Source organism: Clinocottus analis, unplaced genomic scaffold (genome assembly GCF_023055335.1).
Source record: "Clinocottus analis isolate CAN_PGR_092001 unplaced genomic scaffold, fCliAna1.0.p SCAF_3, whole genome shotgun sequence".
In the NCBI taxonomy this organism is placed as follows: domain Eukaryota; kingdom Metazoa; phylum Chordata; class Actinopteri; order Perciformes; family Cottidae; genus Clinocottus; species Clinocottus analis.
In genome coordinates, this window is record NW_027176042.1 from 22,406,513 (window position 1) to 22,428,391 (window position 21,879).

General features: G+C 43.3%; 1 protein-coding gene across 1 annotated transcript in view; it reads right to left on the bottom strand.

Moving 5' to 3' along the window:
* LOC137796107 (zinc metalloproteinase nas-8-like) overlaps positions 1–21,879 on the bottom strand; it is a 56,341-nt gene that overhangs the window by 33,985 nt on the left and 477 nt on the right. Inside the window, exons 2-5 of the mRNA XM_068593792.1 lie at positions 21,280–21,773; positions 21,042–21,138; positions 20,739–20,924; positions 20,414–20,566 (exon numbers count right to left, since the gene is read on the bottom strand). Of these exons, the coding sequence (XP_068449893.1) occupies positions 20,414–20,566; positions 20,739–20,924; positions 21,042–21,138; positions 21,280–21,773 (930 nt within the window). The remainder of the gene's footprint in view (positions 1–20,413; positions 20,567–20,738; positions 20,925–21,041; positions 21,139–21,279; positions 21,774–21,879) is intronic.

Sequence of the window (21,879 nt, forward strand, 5' to 3'; positions counted from 1 at the left end):
TTCACTCTTCTATGTATTACAGGAAGCACATCAGTTGCAGACTCAAACAGTTAAAGGGTCAAAGGTCAGTGTTTGTCGCACGGAACATTCAAATCACGTCACTCTATTTATTATTCTCTCCTTTTTTTTAATTCTATTTCCATCTCGCCTTTTGTCCCCGATCGACGCCACACAAAAACACTGCGTCAGCACAGACGCGTCAGTCTCTTTTTCTTCCTCTGCTCTCAGGACCGAGGCCGGACTCATCAGAGCATGAGAACATAATGACACCATTAGGTCCAGGCTTTTGAGCTCATGGGCTCAATAATGATGATGATTTACCTCAAATACATTTTGTAGCAGGGGTGGTCCCGCCAGGAATCAAAGCCATAATGATAACAACACTGCTGTATTTACACACAACAAAAACTCTCTGTCTGCTTCCTCCTTTTTCTTTGTCTTTCTACAGTGTGCAATGTTTTGCGGTCATATAATTGTAACTCGTAACATAATTGTGGTTGTTCTTGCTTGTGTAATTGTAGTGGTCGAGACTGCGATTTGCTGGTTAACTGAAACACGTATTGTGATGCTTAACATCTCATTTCATTTTCAACAATTTATTGGGATTGTTGAGGATCGTTAATTACTGTTGTGTGCAGCGACTGTCTCCAGCCGAGACAATCAGTGTGGCTTGTTCCTTTGCTTTATTTACCAACGTCTTTGTGAGATTTTGCTTCCCCTTGGGAAGTGTTTAAACAGCAGGTACTCCATATCCCTGTTGGTCTTGAACTAAACAAGATGGCGGCGGCCAAAAACACAAGATTGAGAGAAACTTGAGGCTTTAAAACATACTTTAACTTGTCGTTTGGTTATTAATAAATGTACCTTTTCCGGTTGAAAAACTGTGGTTTCGTATCAGAAAATTAAAACATTTCTTCTTTTTTCTTTGCCTAAACACTTTCTGGTTTTTGGAACAGGTCCTTTCGGATACAACAGCTTCTGATGCCACGAACGCGTTTCTACACCTGACATTTTGATTCTTAAAACGGTGAGACCTTTCTCTGCACCTCCAGACTGGATCGACTCAAATTTGGAATTTGAAACACAGGGCATAAATCTTTATTAGTTTTATTATTTCTTATCCGTTAAATGCTAAATATGCAAGTTGGACATCTGCTCTCCTCTAATGGCTCCATTAATATGCATTACATTTGTTTATGTTTATAGACATTGTTCTCAGTTATGGGTCTCATCTGCATGCAGATTCTATTCTAGAGAAAACGCATTTTAGAAGTGTTTGTTGCACCCTCCAAACACAGAAAACCAGCTGAAGGAAGCGTTTTCTTTTTGAAAATGTTGATACATGTTCTTCTGTTCTCACTCCCGCAAATCTGATTTATTGCCAAGAAGGTTTCACGCGCAGGGATTTTGCTTCCATACAGTAATGTGAGAAACCAACATAGAAAACACTTAAACATAAGCACAAAAATCAGGAAACTAAATAAATGATGAAAAAAGACAATAAATAAACATAAAATACATACAATAAACAACTATATGACAATATATGAATTATAGCTTATTAAAAGATCATTTTATTAAAAAATATACATACATATATAAGTAGCGCTAATGGCCACACACACACACACACACACACACACACACACACACACACACACACACACAGTTTTGGTGAAATAACTGAAGCCCTTTTACAGAAGAGGTGTCCCCTCAAATTCATTTTTATAGGGAAGCCGAGACGCGATACAATGACAGTTATGTAATAAAAATAAATGAAAAAAAGAAGCTTCCCCTCCATGTCACTTTTGAAAACGAATGAGAAAACAAACAAGATTTCGATGATCAATGGCGCTCACGCTGCTGCTGCTGCTGCCGCTGCCGCTGCCGCCGCCGCTGCCGCCGCCGCTGCCGCTGCTGCTCGTGCGTAAAGTGCACAAGTGGAAAGAGGAGGTTGCACTGGGTCGTAAAACGTTACGTGATGTCATCAGCGGCGTGGCAGGATGCGGAATTTGATTCATTATTTGTGAAGTTGCCGCTCATCCTTTACTTTAAATCTGTCGTTTCTGAATCACAGACATTGACCTCTTGGCGACTGTCGTCTCTCCGCTTTAACAAAATGATCCACGTTTAGTTTAAGACAAAAGCCTCACTGCCCTCCCGTCTGATCTCACAGTAGCTTTTCACTGAAAACACGCCACGACAGCAAAATAAATGGGATCCAAACAGCGTCCCACACACGAGATGACCCCCTTTCATTTCCTGGTGCTGTTGGTCTTGCGTGGTTCCCCCTGTCCTCCTGCACTCTTTACTACTTATAATTCAAAGTCACTCTTCTTGTCTCCCACACGGTGCCACTACTACTACTCCTGCTGCCACTGGTGTAAACCTTCCACAGTTCCAGACTGGAAGAAGTAGGGCAGGCAGCTCCTTAATTACTTCATTAATTTTAATCTGATCCAATTAATTACATCTTTTCAAGCTCCCCCTGCTCTTCGTTCTAGTGGGTTTGGAAGTTCCCTCGGACGCCAAGTGCCACTGCGGGAGACCTTCCATGTCCTCTGGTGCGTTGGAAAAAAAAAAAGCAGAAGAAATGTCCCGCCCCTCCGCTGCTAAATCAATTATTTTTCTCCCGTTGCCAAACAAAGACCCCCTTTTCCCTTGTTATTCTGTAATTATTCAGCCCGGTGCTTCGTCCAATTTTGTGCCTTGACAGCACTTAAGTAGCTTGTGAGTTTAACCCCTCTCAACCCTCAGCGGCAGCCAGGCGAGTCGGTGCCGCTCCGCCTTTTGTCAAAACACACAGGGGGGTGCTGGTGGGGGGGTTATGCTGTGTGGGCAAAATATATTTTAGGGCAATCAGCGGGAGATGGCTGTAAAAAAAAAAAAATGTTGTTGCCGGAGGGCCACGCCGCGCCGTCACACACGGCTAAAGAGGTGAGTTATTCGCTGTCATTTTCTAATCAGCCTCAAATTTATTGGTTATACGGGGTAATTATCTGGCCAGAGTTATTTTAGCATTCGTCAGCGACGCCTTTCGGGGCGAACACTTCGAGCATATTGATACGAGTGTGACGTGCTTGGGGTTATTAAAAGGACTTAGACGTGTGTGTGTATGACGGGTGGAAGTGTGTTGCACGTCACATGGTGTAAAAGGTTCTCGCGTAATCTGGGTTGCAGTCGGTGTCAGGCGGTACATTATATATATTAAAGGCCGTCAGATTGTCGATGAACGTGTGTGGCGAGTCGTAGCGCTACGAGGGAGGTAGAAAACTATAAAGTATCCCGAGGGCAGAGGTCACGTCATCCATCTGCTGCATACTCGTGATTTAAAGAAGCAGCTCTGCACAAGATCTTCATCTATCAGTTGTTGCACACTACCATGAACTCATATTTCCCTTTGGGCTAGAAAATCATGTTTTGTAATCCTTTTTTAAAATAGTTCCCTCCTCCTAATGCCTCACCGACCTCAACAGGCATTTCAAAACGCCAATTTCAGTGTTTTTTTTTAACTTGACCTTTGGTGTCCCTCAAGGGTCAATCCTTGGCCCACTCCTATTCAACCCGTACATTGCCTCACTCGGCCACATACTTCAGAAAAACCTTGCCAATATGCTGACGATACTCAAATATACTTCACCCTCTCATCATCATATGACTACTACCAATATTATTTAACACATTGTGAACATAGATATAACTGGATACCTCCCAATTTCTTACAATTAAAAAACGACTCTTCAGAGATCTTTCTATTCGGCAGCAGAGATGAGGGGGCAAGAACGGCTGTTAACTTAAATGAAATAGCACTAACAAGCCGGTTGAGAACTTTGTTGTTTCAAGTAGAAGCCATCCCCTAATTAGCATTTCTTTAACCTCCAAACATTAGTTCAGCCAAAGTGTGGGACCTCTTGACGAAACAGGATTTGGACAAATTGAATTTCTGCTTTTATCTCCAGCAGACCTGATTTCACTGCAATGGACTCGTAGTGAAACTTTCTGAAAAGACCATCAGTCACCTTCGACTTTTTCAAAATTCAGCCGCAAGCATTCTGTCCAAAAAACGAGAGAACAGCATTTCATCCCAGTTCTTAAATCTCCGCACTGGTTGCCAGTATCCCACCAAATCGATGTAAAGACTTTATTACTTGTCTATAAATCTGTACGTGGAGATGGGCCATGAATACATAACTGACATGCACGAGCAATATAACCCTCAAGACACCTCAGAGCACTAAATGGAGGGAGAGGGTGGGGGGTGCTGGACCGGATCCAAACTGGATCCCAACAAGGACAGGCAGTTGTTATGCAGCAAAGGGCTGGAACCAACTGCCTGCTACTCTTTCTTTTCAACCGAACTTCTTTGGCGATCTAAGACTTTAAAAACCTATTTTTAGGCCCTTTCCTTTAAATGTCATACCCAAACTAAAAAGGATGTATCTCTGCAACCACGAGGGATAATTGAATAATGTTGGTGTTATAATAAAAAGTACACACGTGAGATGTTGTTCAGATGTGTAAATATGTTACTGGTTAAGAGTAAATGAAGACGACACACAGAAAGAGGTCCGCCTATAAAAAAAATCACTTTCAGGATGAATATTTGTTTTTAAATGATGCAGCTGTAAAGTCCAACTCTAACACAAACCATAACACAATATGTGAACACTCAATATGTGAATGTTCTCTACGCAAAGGTTGACTTTGATAAAGTGAAGCAGAACAAAGTTAAAGAGGGTTTAGTACAGAAGACATTCAGGTGAGGACTCCAAAACTTGCATCAGGGCACATTTGTGAATTTTCTCATGTACCAAACCATATATTTCACTTGTATATTATTTATGGTGTTCAATACATCCAAATACTGCAGTTTGGGCCTTTTTTTTTCATAAAACAACCTATGATTTACAGTTTTATATAACAATTTCTCAGTCTCTCCCTCAAGGGCAGGATGGTTTTTTAAAAGACTAAACAGCAAACAAACAGACAAAAATACATCTTGCATTTATGATTTCTGTCATGATCACTGTGACACCTTCCGGAGGTGAACTATGCGCCTATAAGCATTAACTCTTTGGGAAAGGCCTTTGGTTCTTGTGTTGGCCATCGTATCGGTGCATGTGTGCTGACTCCAGGCGTCCACCCCGCACGCCATAATGCCACCGGCAGCACTTATCTTCCGAGGCCTGAACAGTGCATTAATTCCCCTCTCTCTTCGCGCAGTACTTCATCAGGCTCGACACGAACAAATGATGGAGAGAAACACACAAACAAACACACACCCTGCTGATCGCTCAGTAATTGGAATCCGTGTTCCAATCATGCAACCGGCAACTGCTTCAGTGGAGCTAAACTCTGCGCTGCCAGGTGTCGGAGGCTGCTCTTGTGTCCCTCACTACACTTTCTCGTGGTCTGATGGTATTGATACAAAGGCAGTTGCAGTGAATTTAGCCGAGAAACATGGACACAACATATTAACTCTATATTTCATGCCACTGTAATGTCGTGACATTGTGTAGAGACCTGTCAATCACCTTGGAGCCCCGCCCCTAAAGCGTCCCCTGCTTTATGGTCTGTTTGACTCTAAATGACCATAATTTACTAAATGAACATCATGCTGTATAGAAGAAGACTTGAAACTAGAGACATAAACTCATGTTTACAATGTTTACTGAGGGAATACATCAAGAGAGAAGTAGAGTCATTTATATAGACTTCTATACAACCAGAGGAGTCGCCCCCTGGTGGTCAGGAGACAGAATGCAGCTTTAACACATGAAGCATAGACTTCTATACAACCAGAGGAGTCGCCCCCTGGTGGTCAGGAGAGAGAATGCAGCTTTAACACATGAAGCATAGACTTCTATACAACCAGAGGAGTTGCTCCATGATGGTCAGGAGACAGAATGCAACTTTAACACATGAAGGATAGACTTCTATACAACCAGAGGAGTTGCTCCATGATGGTCTGGAGAGAGAATGCAGCTTTAACACATGAAGGATAGACTTCTATACAACCAGAGGAGTCGCCCCTGGTGGTCAGGAGAGAGAATGCAGCGTTAACACATGAAGCATAGACTTCTATACAACCAGAGGAGTCGCCCCCTGGTGGTCAGGAGAGAGAATGCAGCTTTAACACATGAAGCATAGACTTCTATACAACCAGAGGAGTTGCTCCATGATGGTCAGGAGAGAGAATGCAGCTTTAACACATGAAGGATAGACTTCTATACAACCAGAGGAGTTGCTCCATGATGGTCAGGAGAGAGAATGCAGCTTTAACACATGAAGCATAGACTTCTATACAACCAGGAGAAGACAATTACTTTTAGGTATATCATTTCCTACTCCAGAGGCTCCTATGGTGTAGCCTCGCTGTCCCTCTATACGTCCACCTGGAGGCCGTGGTTTGCATCAGAACCGGCCGTCCTGGTTCAGTGACATCTTCCTCTTAATGATATCAGGTACTCGGCATGAATTAGTGCCATCAGGCTCAGGTCTTTATTCCGCCACATAAGTTTTATGAAGCGAGTGAGTAAACTACCCCTCATATAACACAGCACAACTAAACATGTCTTAACAGTGGCACTAAATTACAGAGACAAGCGAGCGCTCATTCCAAACAGGGCTTTTTTTTAATTATTAAAGACCTGGCAACAAAAGAGTTGGTGAAGGAGAAAGATAAGAAGGTTATCTGTTTGAATAATTGAGTCCTATTTAGATGAGAACAAAAGTTCCAAGAGCAGCAAGGATAACCGAAGGAATCACAAAAGTGATTGTGCCATTGACACATTTTTAAAGACTAAAATCTCTTTGCCAAAACAGGAAGGGTTTTTAAATGGGAAGACTTTGTATTGCTATTATTTAAGGTGTGGTTTTCTTTAGAAAACTAAAACTTACTTAGAGGAATGTTTTGATATTTTGGGAAAGTCTCGTATTCATTTTCTTGGAGACAGATGAGAAGGTTGAGTGTTAGCTTAGCTTAGCACAAAGACTGGAATCAGGGGGAAACAGCTAGCCTGGCTCTCTTCAGTACGAGCACTAAGTTCACAAATGATCACATGTTTTTTTTATTTTCAATCTGTCCAAAAGGTGAAGGAAGTTGTAGCATTCAGCCGTTGTTTGTAGCTTGTAGTAAAATATCAAAACATTCATGAATCATTGTGATTGCAAAAGAATGGTGACTTTTTTTGATGCTGGCACTCACAGTTTGGGACTTTTTGCTGGCAGATAAAGTAATTTGTTGTATCCCAAGTTTTGGGGGCAAAAATGTTTCAGTAGAATCACATGAGCACCGATCAAAAAGAATAAATAATACAAGTTCAGGTATTTCTCTTGCTCTCATCACCAGAAGCCATGTGTGCAGGAAGCAAACACAGCAAACCTCGACTCTCAATAAAGCAGACAAACATAAACTGTCTCCTCCGATACGCTCCTGGTTGGTGTTAAAACCAAATGACATATTGAGAAGCTGCTGCTTTAGAAAATTGGTTTGCTCGAAAAAAAGAAAAAAAAAAAGATCTTTTGAAACAATTCTTGGATAAAAAAAAAGAAAAGAAATAGATTTTCACTTTTCCGCCATCAGACACACTTCTCTGAGATACCTCTTCTACGCCAGCGCGACATGCACTCGCTGAGCTGACAAGTAACACATTTATAATATCAGCCAAGGAGAACGGGAGAGAGTTGTGCACACACACACACACACACACACACACTTGATTGCTTGGTTCCCTCATTTTACAACAACAACGTGTGCGGCGACATTGCATTGCGCTCCCTTTTTCCCCAGCCTTGATTTCCGAGGCCTGTTAAGGGATTTGAACTGGCAGCCATCCGGTAACAAGCCCAGTATCTCGCAATTAACCCCTAATGCGCAAAGTGATGTGCAGAGCAAACAGCAGCTGGAGCCACCTGTCCTGTGCTCTTACCGCCAATGGAGTGAGACACTTTTCAGGAAAGGAAAAAAGAAACCTGGCTCTCCAGCGTCGAGTGAACAGGAAGCCCTCCGGTGCCGCCGCCGCCCTTGAATTTTCGTCACGTCCCATTTCACCGTTTTATTCAATCACCGTGTCACCCCGCCATGTCAATCAGCTCCTCTACCTTTCCAATAAAAAATAATACAAAATGTCAGACTCCAGGTAGTTCAGGTATTTCTGCATTCCTTCACACACCGCTTCTGTGACATTTTTTTTTTATAATGATATTCATGCAGTTATTGGGGGAGAAATTATTAAATAAACGCAGACGAGGAAGCGTGTGGGAGAGGGATTATGCATTTCAAATCGTCCTCGGTGCAACGTATTAAGTGTATCCGACACCTTGAGGAGGAAACTGATTGCTTCTGTTCATGTGGGTAATATTTTCCATGTCGACCACGGCACGTTGAAATAATTACAAAAAAACTATCTTCTTCCACACCCAATTGCTTCCTCTGTGTCGCCCTTGTTGAGTGTGTGTGTGTGTGTGTATGTCGGCGTGGAAACACGTCAATGTGCGTGTTTGTGACGGAAAAGAGAATAAAAGAGATGAAAGAGAGCGAGATGGAAAAGGGACGGTGCATTAGCTCGTCCCACTGCATGACAGGTGTGGGTCGCTTGCTTGTCTTCTGGCTTCATGGCAGAATGTTCTGTTCTTTAATGTTAAAGGGTCAATAGCAGCAAAAGAAAATAAATACTTTTGCGCAACAATGTGATCTCAAACAATGTTACCTCAAACAAAAACGTTAACTCAAACAATGTTAGCTCAAACAACGTTACCTCAAACAATGTTAGCTCAAACAACGTTACCTCAAACAATGTTAGCTCAAGTAACGTTACCTCAAACAAAAACGTTACCACAAACAACGTTACCTCAAACAAAAACGTTACCACAAACAACATTACCTCAAACAAAAACAACGTGACCTCAAACAAAATCGTGACCTTAAACAATGTTACCTTAAACAAAAACAACGTTATCTCAAACAACGTTACCTCAAACAAAATCGTGACCTCAACAACGTTACCTCAAACAAAAACAACGTTACCTCAAACAACGTTACCTTAAACACTATTAGCTCAAACAACGTTACCTCAAACAAAATTGTGACCTTAAACAACGTTACCTCAAACAAAAACAACGTTACCTCAAACAACGTTACCTTAAACAACGTGACCTCAAACGAGTGTAAAAAAGCAACAATCTTTGTGATGGAACAATACATAGCCGCTTTTCATATAATGTAACAGCCGTATCTGGAAACATACATCTTTGTGAAGTGTTGACTACCAACCTCACCTGATCATGTTGACCTCCTTCAAGGTCTTGATTCTTTCGGTCGTTATTGAGCAACACTGAATGCAATGTTAAGGTATTTGTGCAGAAACGTACAATTCCAACACTTTTTCCATGGCGACTGGGCTGAACATAAATGACCAAGAAGCAGTTGAGTTGGCCATGCATCAGCAAATATGTGGAGTTAATACCATTAAAAATGCACAACCTTAAATTAACCAATAAGTTTGGAAACTCCAATAACTGAAACCCAAATGGATTAGTGGTGTGATTTCGGGACGGGAAAAGCGCCCAGTCAGCACCAATCATCACAAATACAGAGCATCACATTATAGCCTTTTGTATTATGTGGGTCATCTGCCACTTTGGAAAGCAATAATGAAGTGTAATAATGTCCCATAGCACTGTGGCTAATTTCGTATTTAGTTCTGCTTTATTGCATAAATTGGAATTAAAACCATCAATCATAAAAAGGGGCCCGGATCCGGTTGAAGGTTAGCTGCACGTGCCGGGCCTCTCGGGGCCGCGTCCTGTCGTCTCTCGTTAACGCCGCCCCGACGTCTGCTGGTTTGATTGGGAGCGCGGCGCCACGTAACGCCGGTGGACGTTTAAAACAGAACGCCGAAGCTGGAAGATAAGTGCCTGGAACAGGGACACCTCATCAGCCGCTCAATCAATATCCTCATCGACCGGTATTATTAAGCCCTCGGTGCTGAGACGGCCCACGCGCCGAATTCACGGGATAAAAAAAAGGTAACAGAGTTTGCACTTTTTTTTTAAAGCACATTTCTGTCATTAGGGAGGACAAGCGTGACATTCTATTATGGTAATCTATTGTTTCAACTTCATTTTCCCTTCTTCTTTCCACGCTGAAAGTCCGCGGCAGCAATAACAAAATGCTTACTGTCAGCAGGCGTTTTTCTTCTTATTAACCCTCCGAACCCACAGAGCAGTTTTTTGGTTTATTTCTTTTCACTCCTGTCACTTTCTCTCTCTCTCTCTCTCTCTCTCTCTCTCTCTCTCTCTCTCTCTCTCTCTCTCTCTCTCTCTCTCTCGGTGGCCTTGATTTTCTCTGCAATATGAAAGTCCCGCTCCTCTTTGTTAACAGAACAATCACGGTCGAGGAGTGGAGAGAACTCAAAAATGTCTTTTTTTTGTGTGCAGAATAACGCCATAACAATGCCAAAAAGCACAAGAAAAAGAAAATAACGCAAAGTTGAATTTTCTTTGAAAACGCAGTTTACAAAATTGTCAACACACAAAAAAGGTTTTCGTACAACTTGTGTTACCAATGTTGGAAATACGTTTCATAAAAAACTAAAAACTGTTTTTCCTTTTTGGTTTCTGAAATAATTGCAACCCTGGATGTTATTTACAAAAAAATAATTTTGGGGTGGTTTCCCTGAACGTCTATCACATGACTGTTGGTCTCAATCGAGGCTTCCTAGTTGAACTGAGGCGCTCAGAGTGTTATTATTTGGGGTAAAACTTTGAATGAGACATGTTTTTGATGAAATATCACAGTTTTAAGCTCCGCTTCAGTTGCTTTCTTTGTCAGAGGCGTTCGCCACACTTGAAACGTTGAAGGGCCGTCGTAAAACAAAACAAAAAAGATACAAATCTGACGATAATGATGTCTGTTAAAGCTTCTGGACCGAAACAAACGATGCGGTTCGAACGATTGTTTGAAGACAACATGTTTTTCGGGGTTCAGGGAACATGCAGCGGAGGAAGTGACGTGAGGAGTCGGCCGTCTGTCGTGTCAAAAAGGAAAAGAGGTGGAGTTCTGCATGTGTCTCTGTGATGCTTAATTAGAGAGAGTCGGTTGGTTAATAGTTTGGCTGATACGGTAGAGGAGGAGGAAGAGGAGGAGGAGGAGGAGCAGGAAGGGGGGCCCTTGATTCATGACAGGGAACCGCAAGTTTGAAGGGTGTCGACAGATAAGACTGCAAGGGTAATTAACAGAAAGAGAGAGGGATGATGAGAGAAAGGAGAGAGATGGGATAGGGATGGAGAGAGAGAGAGAACTGCCAAGCAGAATAAATGTCATAAAAGTGTCCCGAGATCCAATAATGACTTCAAAAAGAAAAAAATGGAGGTTGGAGGAGGGGGGAGGGGGAGGGGGGGATAAAGAGCTGGTGTGGAAAAAGGGAGATAAAGAGAGGAGGCGGATGAGAGCAGGAGAGGAAGAGGGCAATGATTAAGGGCATAACTCTGTTTTTATTACACAATGGCGCTTCAGCCCGAGATGCCGACTGGGCCGAAGCTGCCGAGTCCTGCGGAGACACACAAATAATAAAACACCAGCTTTGGTTTTGTTTCAAGGTCGACAAATGTCAAGCCGGAGAAAGGGCACGTAAAGGGTGGAGGAGGGGAGGAGTCAAAATGGCCCTCGAACAAAGAGAGCACTATATATTCCATTTCTGCCAATAGACCCCTTGAAACGCTGCACACTGGCCCTTTAAATGTAGAGAATCGTTGTGCTATATTTGTAGATGAGGTGTGGATATTGTCTCAGCTGATCAGCTGCTCTCCTGGAGGGTTTTAGTAGGAGCATCAATCTGAAAGCATAAGGGGGTAATCCCACCTCTAGCTGGGGGAATCTCTGTAAGCTCATGTAAGCCCCCCGGGGGGCCCCGACTCAGGCTAACGAGGTCCTGCCTGAAAGCAAGTTGAACGTTTGGGGAAACACGTCCCCGAAACACCAGAACCGAGCGGTGCCGAGGAGCCACAGCAGCCTCCCCAGACGGCGATAAGGGAGACAACAACAACAAAAAGCAGCGGAAGATAAGAAACCGAACGGCCTCGAGCAGAAATAAAAGGGTCCCCCCCCCCAAAAAATGCTGGAAAAACAAGAGATCCGACAGGAGCCTCGTCGGTCCCGGGGCCGACATTGATTCTTCTGTTGACCAGCAGAGCGTCTGTCGTCTTCGAGGGTCCTGTTTTGATCCCTTGACCCAGACCCGCTCGGTGCACAGAGACCCATGGGATCGGGGGGAGTATGGCGTCTGACCCCCGAAGACAAAGCAGTTGGGGGGGGGGGGGGGGGAGGCGCATTCCTCAGCCAAGGTCAAGGGGCGGCGGCGCTATTTGCAATGACCCCCCCCCCCCCTCCCCCCTCCCTCTTTCCCCTCCGTCTGTCGGCGGCTCTTTAGGTCGTCTCTCTATAAAGTGCGAGCTCCAGACCAAGTGACCCGTGGCCTTTTTCATTTCCGCGGCTCGTTCTCTCTCTCTCTCTCTCTCTCTCTCTCTCTCTCTCCGAGCGTTCACACAAACCCGGAGCCTTTCATTGCTGCCGGCTTTCCCTTTCATCACTTTGAATTCTTTTGGTTTTTTTCCCCCCTTTTCTTTGCTTTTTTTTCACGTGGATGCAAAGTCTTTGACCTCAAACCTTCATCACCGCGAGATCTCTCCGCTCTTTTTTCCCCCCTTTCATCGTTTTCCCAATGAGATTTATCACTAATCTCCATTTCTGTCTTTGCTTTGTGGCATCTAATCAATCGATCGCTCCTCTTCTAACCGATCACCTGTTTCCCCTCCTTTTCCCACCATTGGTTCACATCCCCCTTCTGTGAGAATGTCTTGACAATGTTTGGGCTTCAGGTCTTTCTCGGCGAAACCCATTTTTTTCTTCTTCTACTACTACACACACATACACACACACAGCTGTCTGCAGGTGTCAACAGCCGACATGAGAACAAACGGGTCATGTGGTGTGTTATGTCTTCAGCACAAAGTGCTGCTAGAAGACTCAAAGGGCTTTTCATAGTACGTCACACCCAACAGGTGAATCTCTTCCCTTTGGTCCAAATAAAAACATGTCCACTATCCCGTGTGAATATGGCCTTTTCAGCTTTTTACTCAATATGATGTTGAGTTTGCGTGACTTTTTGCAACACGTTTTTAACTTGCACACGTGTGCGCGGGAGCGCAGTTCCGCGTGTCCTCGTGCGGCAACACGTGTTGCGCGTACATGTCGGCCGCCGTGACGAACAAATCCCGGTCAGAAGGCGGTCAGGAGCGCTGGAGACGCGGCGAGGAGGCAGCTGTCTCACACGATCAGCTGAAGGACGCCAGGCGATGGAGGTCAAACTGGCTCTTTATGCCGATGGCAGCAGACTTGCGTATTTGTTTGGTGGACCATCGGTTAGCTGGAAGGATTCCACAAAAATAAAAAAATGAACACCCTTTGAGAATAGTCGCGGCCAGAATGTGAGGCATCAGAATCGAGCCTGCTGGGAAATAACAGACCAGACTTCATGTCAGTTGGTTGACGGGGCGTTTACGCAGAGTGGAGCGTCTCCATTTAAGGAAGTTTTCTCAGTCATTGGATCGTTGTTCTACCTTTGGGCTGCACTGACTTTGCACTTCATCACTGAGGCTTATGCCGTGAATAATGAGCGCGAATACGACGCCTCTCGGTCTCTCACGCTCACTGTTCACGTTTGTGAAATATATGTTTGGCAGTTTCAATACAAAAAAACAATTGCTGGGCATTTTAGTGAGAATTGCAAGTGGTGAATTATTTTAGGGAGTCTCAAGTGTCAATCAAAGATATTTTACACATTTCAAATGAAGTCCAAAGCCTTGATGAAGACTTTGTGATTCTTCAGATACTAACAAGTGGTCTTGAAAGCATATATTTCACATGTAAACTCCCAGAAGTCCGTAGGGTTACTGAGACGTGTTTGTTAGGGAAATCCGACGTTGTAAAGGTACTTATGAGTGATTTAGTGAAACCTTACGGGCGCCGCGGAAAGTCGACGGAGCTGACGGCGAGCCGACGGCATTTACGTACGTAATAAACTTAACGGTTATTATATTATTTTTTACACCACACGTCTTCTCAAAAGAGTCGCAGGACTGTAGCAACGTGAATAAAGTTAAACAACGAGATAATTAAGGAAACGTTTTCCTCGTTCGATGATGGGCGCGGTTATTCGTAACGTGAATCTGACGGCGTATCGAATGCACCAGGGGCGGATTGAGTCGCTTTGGGGCCTTAAGGCAAACGATCATGGGGCCCCTGAACATGCCTTGTTCTTTTTTTTTAAAACAGATCAACTTGGAACTTCTTCTCATATTCAGTCATAACTTCGCAATTATGTCGAGACATGTGGAATTGCATTCGTGAGGGAAAAAGAAACTGCGCCACATCTACAAGTGCCTGATAGCCGAGGGGGTCTAAAATCAGGAAGTTCAGTCGACGGAAAAATGAGAAAAACTCAGAAAAAAAGAGGAAGACTGAAAGAAGGAGAGGCGGCAGATGAAAGAAGCCGTCTGGTGGAGATCAGGGCTTCTCTGAGCTCTTGTCTCCAGGACCTTTAATGTGTTCGGGTCGGTTCTCCCTCATTGAGCAGCATTACAGAGGAGAACTTCTCCTCCTCACTACGCCGCTTCACATCCCAGCCCTGTCACTCCTCCTCCCTTTCTGTTTTTGCTTCCTGTATTATCCGTTGTTCACTTTTCCTCTTCCATCCCGCCTATTAAAAAAACATTTGGAGCACCATTTGGAGTCCCCGCGGAGACGCTAAGTCCACAGCGCCTCAGTGACATGCCTCTATGTCATCATAACAATCAGAACGTTATAATTACAATAACGTATCGCCAGATCTCTGTTGCTTTGTTTTTCCAGGCTTCAACAGCTTGGACAGTTTCCAAGACGAGGTGAAACAATTATACATCGTCGTTAATTCACCTCTCTGGTCGCAGAGGAGGAACTCTCTGCAACAGAGGTATTGGAAGTGCTCACTGGTTCTTAAATGTGTGGTGGCTATGCAACACAATGCACATCAGGCAAATATGTCATTAAATATGTTGTAATTAGTAACCTTTTAAAAACCTATCACGTGTTGAATGTTCACATGTTGTGCTATAGTTTGGGTTAGAGTTGGACTTCACAGCTGCAGCGTTTCAAACTATTAATCATTCCGAAAGTGATTTTTTTTATAGTTGGACCTGAAACCTTTTCATTTGTTTCTGTGTGTCATCTTCATTTACTCTTAACCAGAAACACATAGACTGATATTTACACATCTGAACAACATCTCACATGTGTACCTTTCATTATAACACCAACATTATTCAGTCGTTGCACAGATACATCCTGTTTAGTTTGGGGAAGACATTTTAAAGGAAAAGGCCAAAAAATAGTTAGGTGTTCTATTTATTTAAGGGTGCCTTTTTAACAATGCTTATTTATTCTGTTGATCGATGTATGAATATATATAAAAGTGAATCTCGCCCACTTGACTGGATCCTCTGCTAAGTTTCAATATCCAAAGCAATCGTAAAGATTTAAGATTATTGATGTTAGTATAAAAAAAGAAAAAAGTAATACAGGATGTAATTACACGACTTTGTTCACCACTAAATTGAAACATGCAACGCAGATACGGACATAAAAGTTACACGCAGCACATTAAATACATAAATCACTCTGGCACAATGAAAAGGCAACAACACAATAAAAGACACAGGTTAATAAGCACATTCACTCGCTTCGACAACATCGCCCCCGCTACAAAGTGTCCAGTCTTCCCCGTGGCGCTCCGGTCGGCGCTGCGAGCGTGTGATGAGCGAGTTTAACCGGATCAGAATCCGAGGAAACTTTGAGTCGCTACGCTGCTAAAACCACAGAGCTCTTCTCTCACCCAGCATAATCTCTCTCATCCACTCACTCTGTTTTCTCCCTCCCCCCCTCCCACCCTGAAAGCCTGCTGCATCTCCCCCGCCTCATTGCTCACTCTTCCTCAAAATCCCGCTGTATCCCAGGTAGGTAAGTAGAGCTCTGCCGTGGGCTTAATGAGCTGAGGAAGGGGCCCTGCTGGAGGATACCAGCGTGATCACTGCTTCCCTGTTCCCATTTAGGGCCAGGCTTCGCTTCGCAGGACACCGAGACAGAGAGGGGGCGGGGGAGGAATGGAGATAATAGGGCAAAAGGAGAGGGAGCGACTGTAACAATGGCGATGTAATACCATCCACCTGCTGCCTCTTCCTTCTCCCTTCATCACCCACAGCTTCATCATAATTCATCCCCATCCCTCTCCCAGCAAACCCACCACAATCACTGCGTTTCTGTTTTCTTATGTGGCTCTTCAGGATTGGACAAGCTTCATTACCCCCTCTTTGATGTATTTCTTTCTTTTTCCTATCTCCCCCCACTCTCACCCACCCCAATACACAGACACACACACACACACACACACACACACACTCCATTTTCCCCTACAAGTTTTTGCTCTCAGGTTTTTCACCCGAGAAATTCCATCTTCTTGTTGTTTTTAATGTTTTAAATTTAAAAAAAAATTAACTCATTTGTTGGATTGTGGTTGATACGCCTTTGCTGTGGTATGCCATCACATGTGGTTGAAGTCCTTCAGATGCATTCATTTCATCGCGTTCCATCAAGCCTTTATCTTCTATACCTTTCTTTAGATCGACCTCACGGCTGCCTCGTTGTTTGGCTCAACAGGACGATCTGCGAGTCGGACGTTCCATCTGAGCGGGTCTGAGCTGCTTTACTTGATGGCAGTTAGTAGCAACAACACACCTTGAAAAATTGTCTCGCCAACAAATCGAACACCATGAAACCAGTATTTCATCTGTGAGAAAATAACCGCAGCGTAACTCAAGAATCTGCAAATGGCCCAGCCTGAAACAAACTGCAATGAAGCTGACAACTCCAAACACTCTGGCTCCACTACATTAGCCCGACTGGTAGCGCGACTGACCGCACAGGCTGCAAACCCAGAGGCCTCGCTACGGTTGCTGCCGCATTGGGAGACGCCCAATCCACCAAATCATATGCAGCCCTTCAACAGGCCATTGGGCCTGGACACAAACTGACAGCTCACCCTGAACCAGAACCACAAGTGATACTCACTTGGAGTGGAACAAAACCCATTTCAAGAATGAGTGCACATCCACCAGTAGCAGGTTTGGGTGAGAATTGCCACACATACATGAGAATGAAAGAATCCAACACGCCTGCGACTCTTTGAATTGTAATGTGGACCTGCACACTACTTCCAACCAGTGCGACCAACCGATCGGATATGAAGAGTTATCAGCTCACCAAATTCGTTATCCTCTACCGATGTTAAAACAGCAAACGGAGGGTTTGATCTGACCGGAGGACCTCCTTGCTTTCAGCTGGGGACAGTTATTTTTCCAGTCCCCTCCTCATCTAACAGTATGTACAAACGTCAGCACTAACGGTTCCACCAAGCCCACCAGAACCAGACTCACGAGGAGCTGCCTCGGCTCCTGTTCTTAACCTCCCTTGCTTAGGGTGATTTTTACTCACTGGGAGTTTGTTCTTTATGTCCATTAATTAATCAATGTGGTAACACGCTCTGGCATTAATTTTAAAGTTGGTCTAAGACAACCAGGTCCCAAAGATTCTCAAATGTGTTAACTTTGGATGCGGTACACTTCCTGGGAAATCATGTCACGCCAAATTCAATGTGGGTCTTGTTTTCTAGTTCCTTACGCGGGCGGTATGCCCTAGGTGCTGACTTTACTGATTCACAGACCTAACTATCTGTTACATTCAAAACTGACTCCCAGTTAGCATACACAGTGATGGTAACATAGATCTATGAAGATCTGGCCAGTTTCGAGCATCTGCAGTTCACAGGAGGTGTCTTCATCGGATTCACTGAATATGGGAAGTAAGCGACGGTTGTTAAGCAGCTCAAACTGAGAAGCAATGTCTTCTGGTACTTTCAATTTCGATCTCCTTTTGGAATACCTAAACCTCTCTAACTCTGGATGCTCTGCCAATTGCAACTGCAACCATTATTTGGATGGACCTCTATCCTGGTTACTAGGTTGCTGGCTGGCCGCAAACATACAACTCCAGCCTCCATCAAACATTGTAAGCAAGTGACCACAGTGTTTTATCTTTCGATCTGTAATTTCAACCTCGTAACATGATGACATATTCAGTAGCTGCTCCTTAGTGCGCGGATCTTATACGGACTGAAGGATTCTGAATGAAACTCTCCGAGATAAGCCATCGTCACAAGCTATCGGCCACGACATGTCCATGCAAACTTTGAATGGGATCCATGAGACAAACTAAATGTGAAGGCCTAAACCGAAGCTGCAGTACGTGGCACAACCAAACCACCGGACAATTATCCTCCTAAGGTGGTTAGCGAATAACTGCAAATTATCTTTGTTGACCGCTATGTCACAAAAAAGGCTACGCTCAAAACCAGCAGTTGCCACGGGAGGAAGCATTACCCCAACAAACACTGGGGTGTCTCAACAACAAGGTGGAATTAGACTAAAGATAATGTACTCCTGACTAAAGTAGCAATGCATCTCAGACTTTAGGCATGTGACAGGGAGGGAAAACAATCCAGTTTAACTGCCAATTGAGTGTTTTATGAGAAAAAACACTAAACAAGTACAGCAGTGCTTCAATCTAATTATGTTCACCATCTTAGTTCAGCAAGCTGATAATAAGCATTAAAAACACAACCGAGTCAGATGGAAATGTTACTACTTCTGACTTTTTTTTAATCATAAACCAAAGTACTGGACAACATTTCAATAGTTTAAATTTGACCTGGAGGCACACAGAAAGGCTCAGGGGTTCATGGATTGGTTTCATCATGTGGCGACCATTAATATCTGTACAAAATGTTGTGCAGTTATTAACGATTACAAACCATCAAGTAAATGTCAAGATATTGCACAAGTGAAAACTTTGACCTGCAGGTGGCGCTGGATGATAAGTCATCAGCCAACATCACTGTCAGTAGAAGTTTCAATAGATCAACTTTTTACTGAAGCGTAGACGTCTCTGCAAAAACCTGTAGTGAGATGATACTGTCGAATCATTTTAATATCACTTTCCGTTGATGATTCTTCTGTTTTGTTTTTGAGTAGAGGCTGAAATCTCAAAGATGGGTATCTCATTTGACGAGAAGTAGACAGACACAGCTGCATGGTTGCACAAAAACATTGCATTGAAATGCAACTAAATACCTCTACGGTCGGTATTTAAGTGGACTTTAATCTATTCAATTATTGGGTGAATCTTTGAGGTACTTTTCTTCTTTACTCTTATTCTCGAATTGCAAATTATTCAACAAATACATTACAAGGCGTTATTATTTTCCGCCAGGTGTAAGTGCATGCTCTTGTTGGCGCTTGGACAGTGTGTTTGGTGAACCGCTGACAGACAACAGCATGTGTATTACCAACGTGTAAGGTTGGTCCACACTTGTTGAAATTCAGTTTCTCCGATTGTTTGTAAAAGTTGGATGTATCATCCAAAATACTTGCTGACATTAAAGTTAAGTGAGTATATGAGTCGTGTCCTGTGAGATTCATCACTAGTGTTTTGCAAAATTGTGAATATTATTGTGGTCCATCTAACCGCCAATCTATGAATATTGCAGTGTGAGAAATGTTGTTTGACCCATGTGATAAAAATCCCCAAAACTCGGATATTATAAATCATATTGACTTTATTTCAAGCACAGTAAAAACAGTTAACACAGTCTTTTGTCCAAATCCTGATGTCTATGTACATGGATTGCAAGACAGTAATCTTCAGAATAATGTTCTATATTTACAAATATTTACAAAAAAAAGAGATAGAGGTATCACAGTATTCAAGTCAGGTCTGAGGGACATGGACCCTGCCAGCTATATGATACATACACAGCTCCACCAACCTGATCCACTGTGTGACAACAGGGAATAACTCAGATATCATTGAGCTGTGCATCAACATACTGTCACCATGTTGAGGTTGTGGTTTCTTTCACAAGTGCAGCTCTGAGACCAGTGTCTCTGTTCAGTTCATTGCAGTTGGAGAAGACCTCAATCAGAGCTGACGGCCAACAGGTGAGACGCAACACCAATCAATTTGGTGCATTATTGTAAATCAGCAAAACATCTTGTCCAGGATCTTCTCATTGATGGTAGCTTCACTGACTGTTGCCCTGACAGTACGTATAACTCCACCGACGGTCACTGTCAACGAGAAACAATAAAGTTTTAAGAACATTACCACACTGGTTATTCTATTGATATTAAGAATAAAAGGTCAAAAGCTTTGGCCTTTAAGTGTAAGTGGGATGTGGATGTGATAAACTGTTACTAATGATCTTACCGACTGCTACTATCAAAGGAGCTTGCCACTCCAGTCAGGAAGTGGTCGCTGGCAACCGTCCAGCTGAAGTATTCCTCATAGTAGTTGATGTTTGTTACTGTTTGGCAGTTGGATGTGGTGAAACCAGGAGAACTGCAGCACTGAAAGCTCCATCTGAAAATAAAGAATATTGGGTTCATATACATCCGCAAATACATTAATTCAGTAAACAACAGGATTGTTTTACTCCACCTGCACTTACAGTTTCCCTAATTAATGTTTAGTTTCTTAAAAATTATCTGATTTATTTTCTTTTAATCAACTAAAGCATAGACAAATGACTTACTTCCTGTCTTTGAAGAGGTTGCTGCGATCACTGTAGACGCCTGCGATTACTTCATTCTCTCCACATTTGAAGCTGTTTGACTCCCAATGTTCGTTCATAGGCTTCGACCACTTGCATGCTCTTTGTAACTTGAAAGCCTTGCACGAAAACGCCCAAAGTCGATCTTTTTTGTCGTTATTGTAGAGACTACGGTGGAAAGAAATCAGCACGTTAGATACCTTGACACTCTACAAAAAAAATCTAGTTATGGATTAACAGGTTGAGGAATAATGTATATTCCTTAACTGGATTTGTACTGCCTACCTTGTAACACCAGATACAGCTTGGCTGTTAGGACAAGTGCGACTGAACGTGTTCTCCAACGTATTGTCCCACTCGGCGTATGCATGGAGGTAATCCGCTGTAAGAGAACGGTAAGTTTACTGGGTGAGTTACAGCAAAGATTTGAACAGGAAATGTTCTAACAGACTGGAAAAGTCACATTTAACTAGCATGGTTAAGATATTCACTATATATTCAACTGTTTTATTTGTGTACTTACTGCAGACATAGAGCTTGTTGATCTTCAGAATGTCATTCTCTGACATGCCGTCCCTCTGGCCTATTTGTGCGGAGGAGTCGAGGGGAACGATGGTATGTCCTGAATTCTTTGAGAAGTCTGTCGGTGCATAATGCATCACAGACCCGTAGTCGTATGGAACGTTGAGGTTGTTTGTCTCCCATCGGCCAAAGTTTCTTTCTTGTCCTTGCAGGATGTTTCCAAAGTTGATCTTGACGAAAGCGTCCCTGTCATTTCTGCTTTGCTCGTGCCAGAAGCCAAGTGCGTGAATGAGCTCATGCTGAATGATGCCCTTTTGAAGGCATCCTGCACCCAGAGATAGTTCCTGGGACTTTCCTATTCGCCCGACCCAAGACCAACACCCGCTTTGTTTCACGATGCTGATGTAATCGGTCTGGTCGGTACGAGTAACAAACCGGATGCAGGTGCTCATGTGGAAGGCACTGATTGCATTCTCAATCTGGATCTTTTCAGAGCTGCTAAAGGAATCACTCACGACATATGGCACTTTCACTGTCTTCAGTAACTTTAGCCATCTGCAGTTTTCACAGATTCTGGCATTCCTTGCGTTTGAGACAAAAA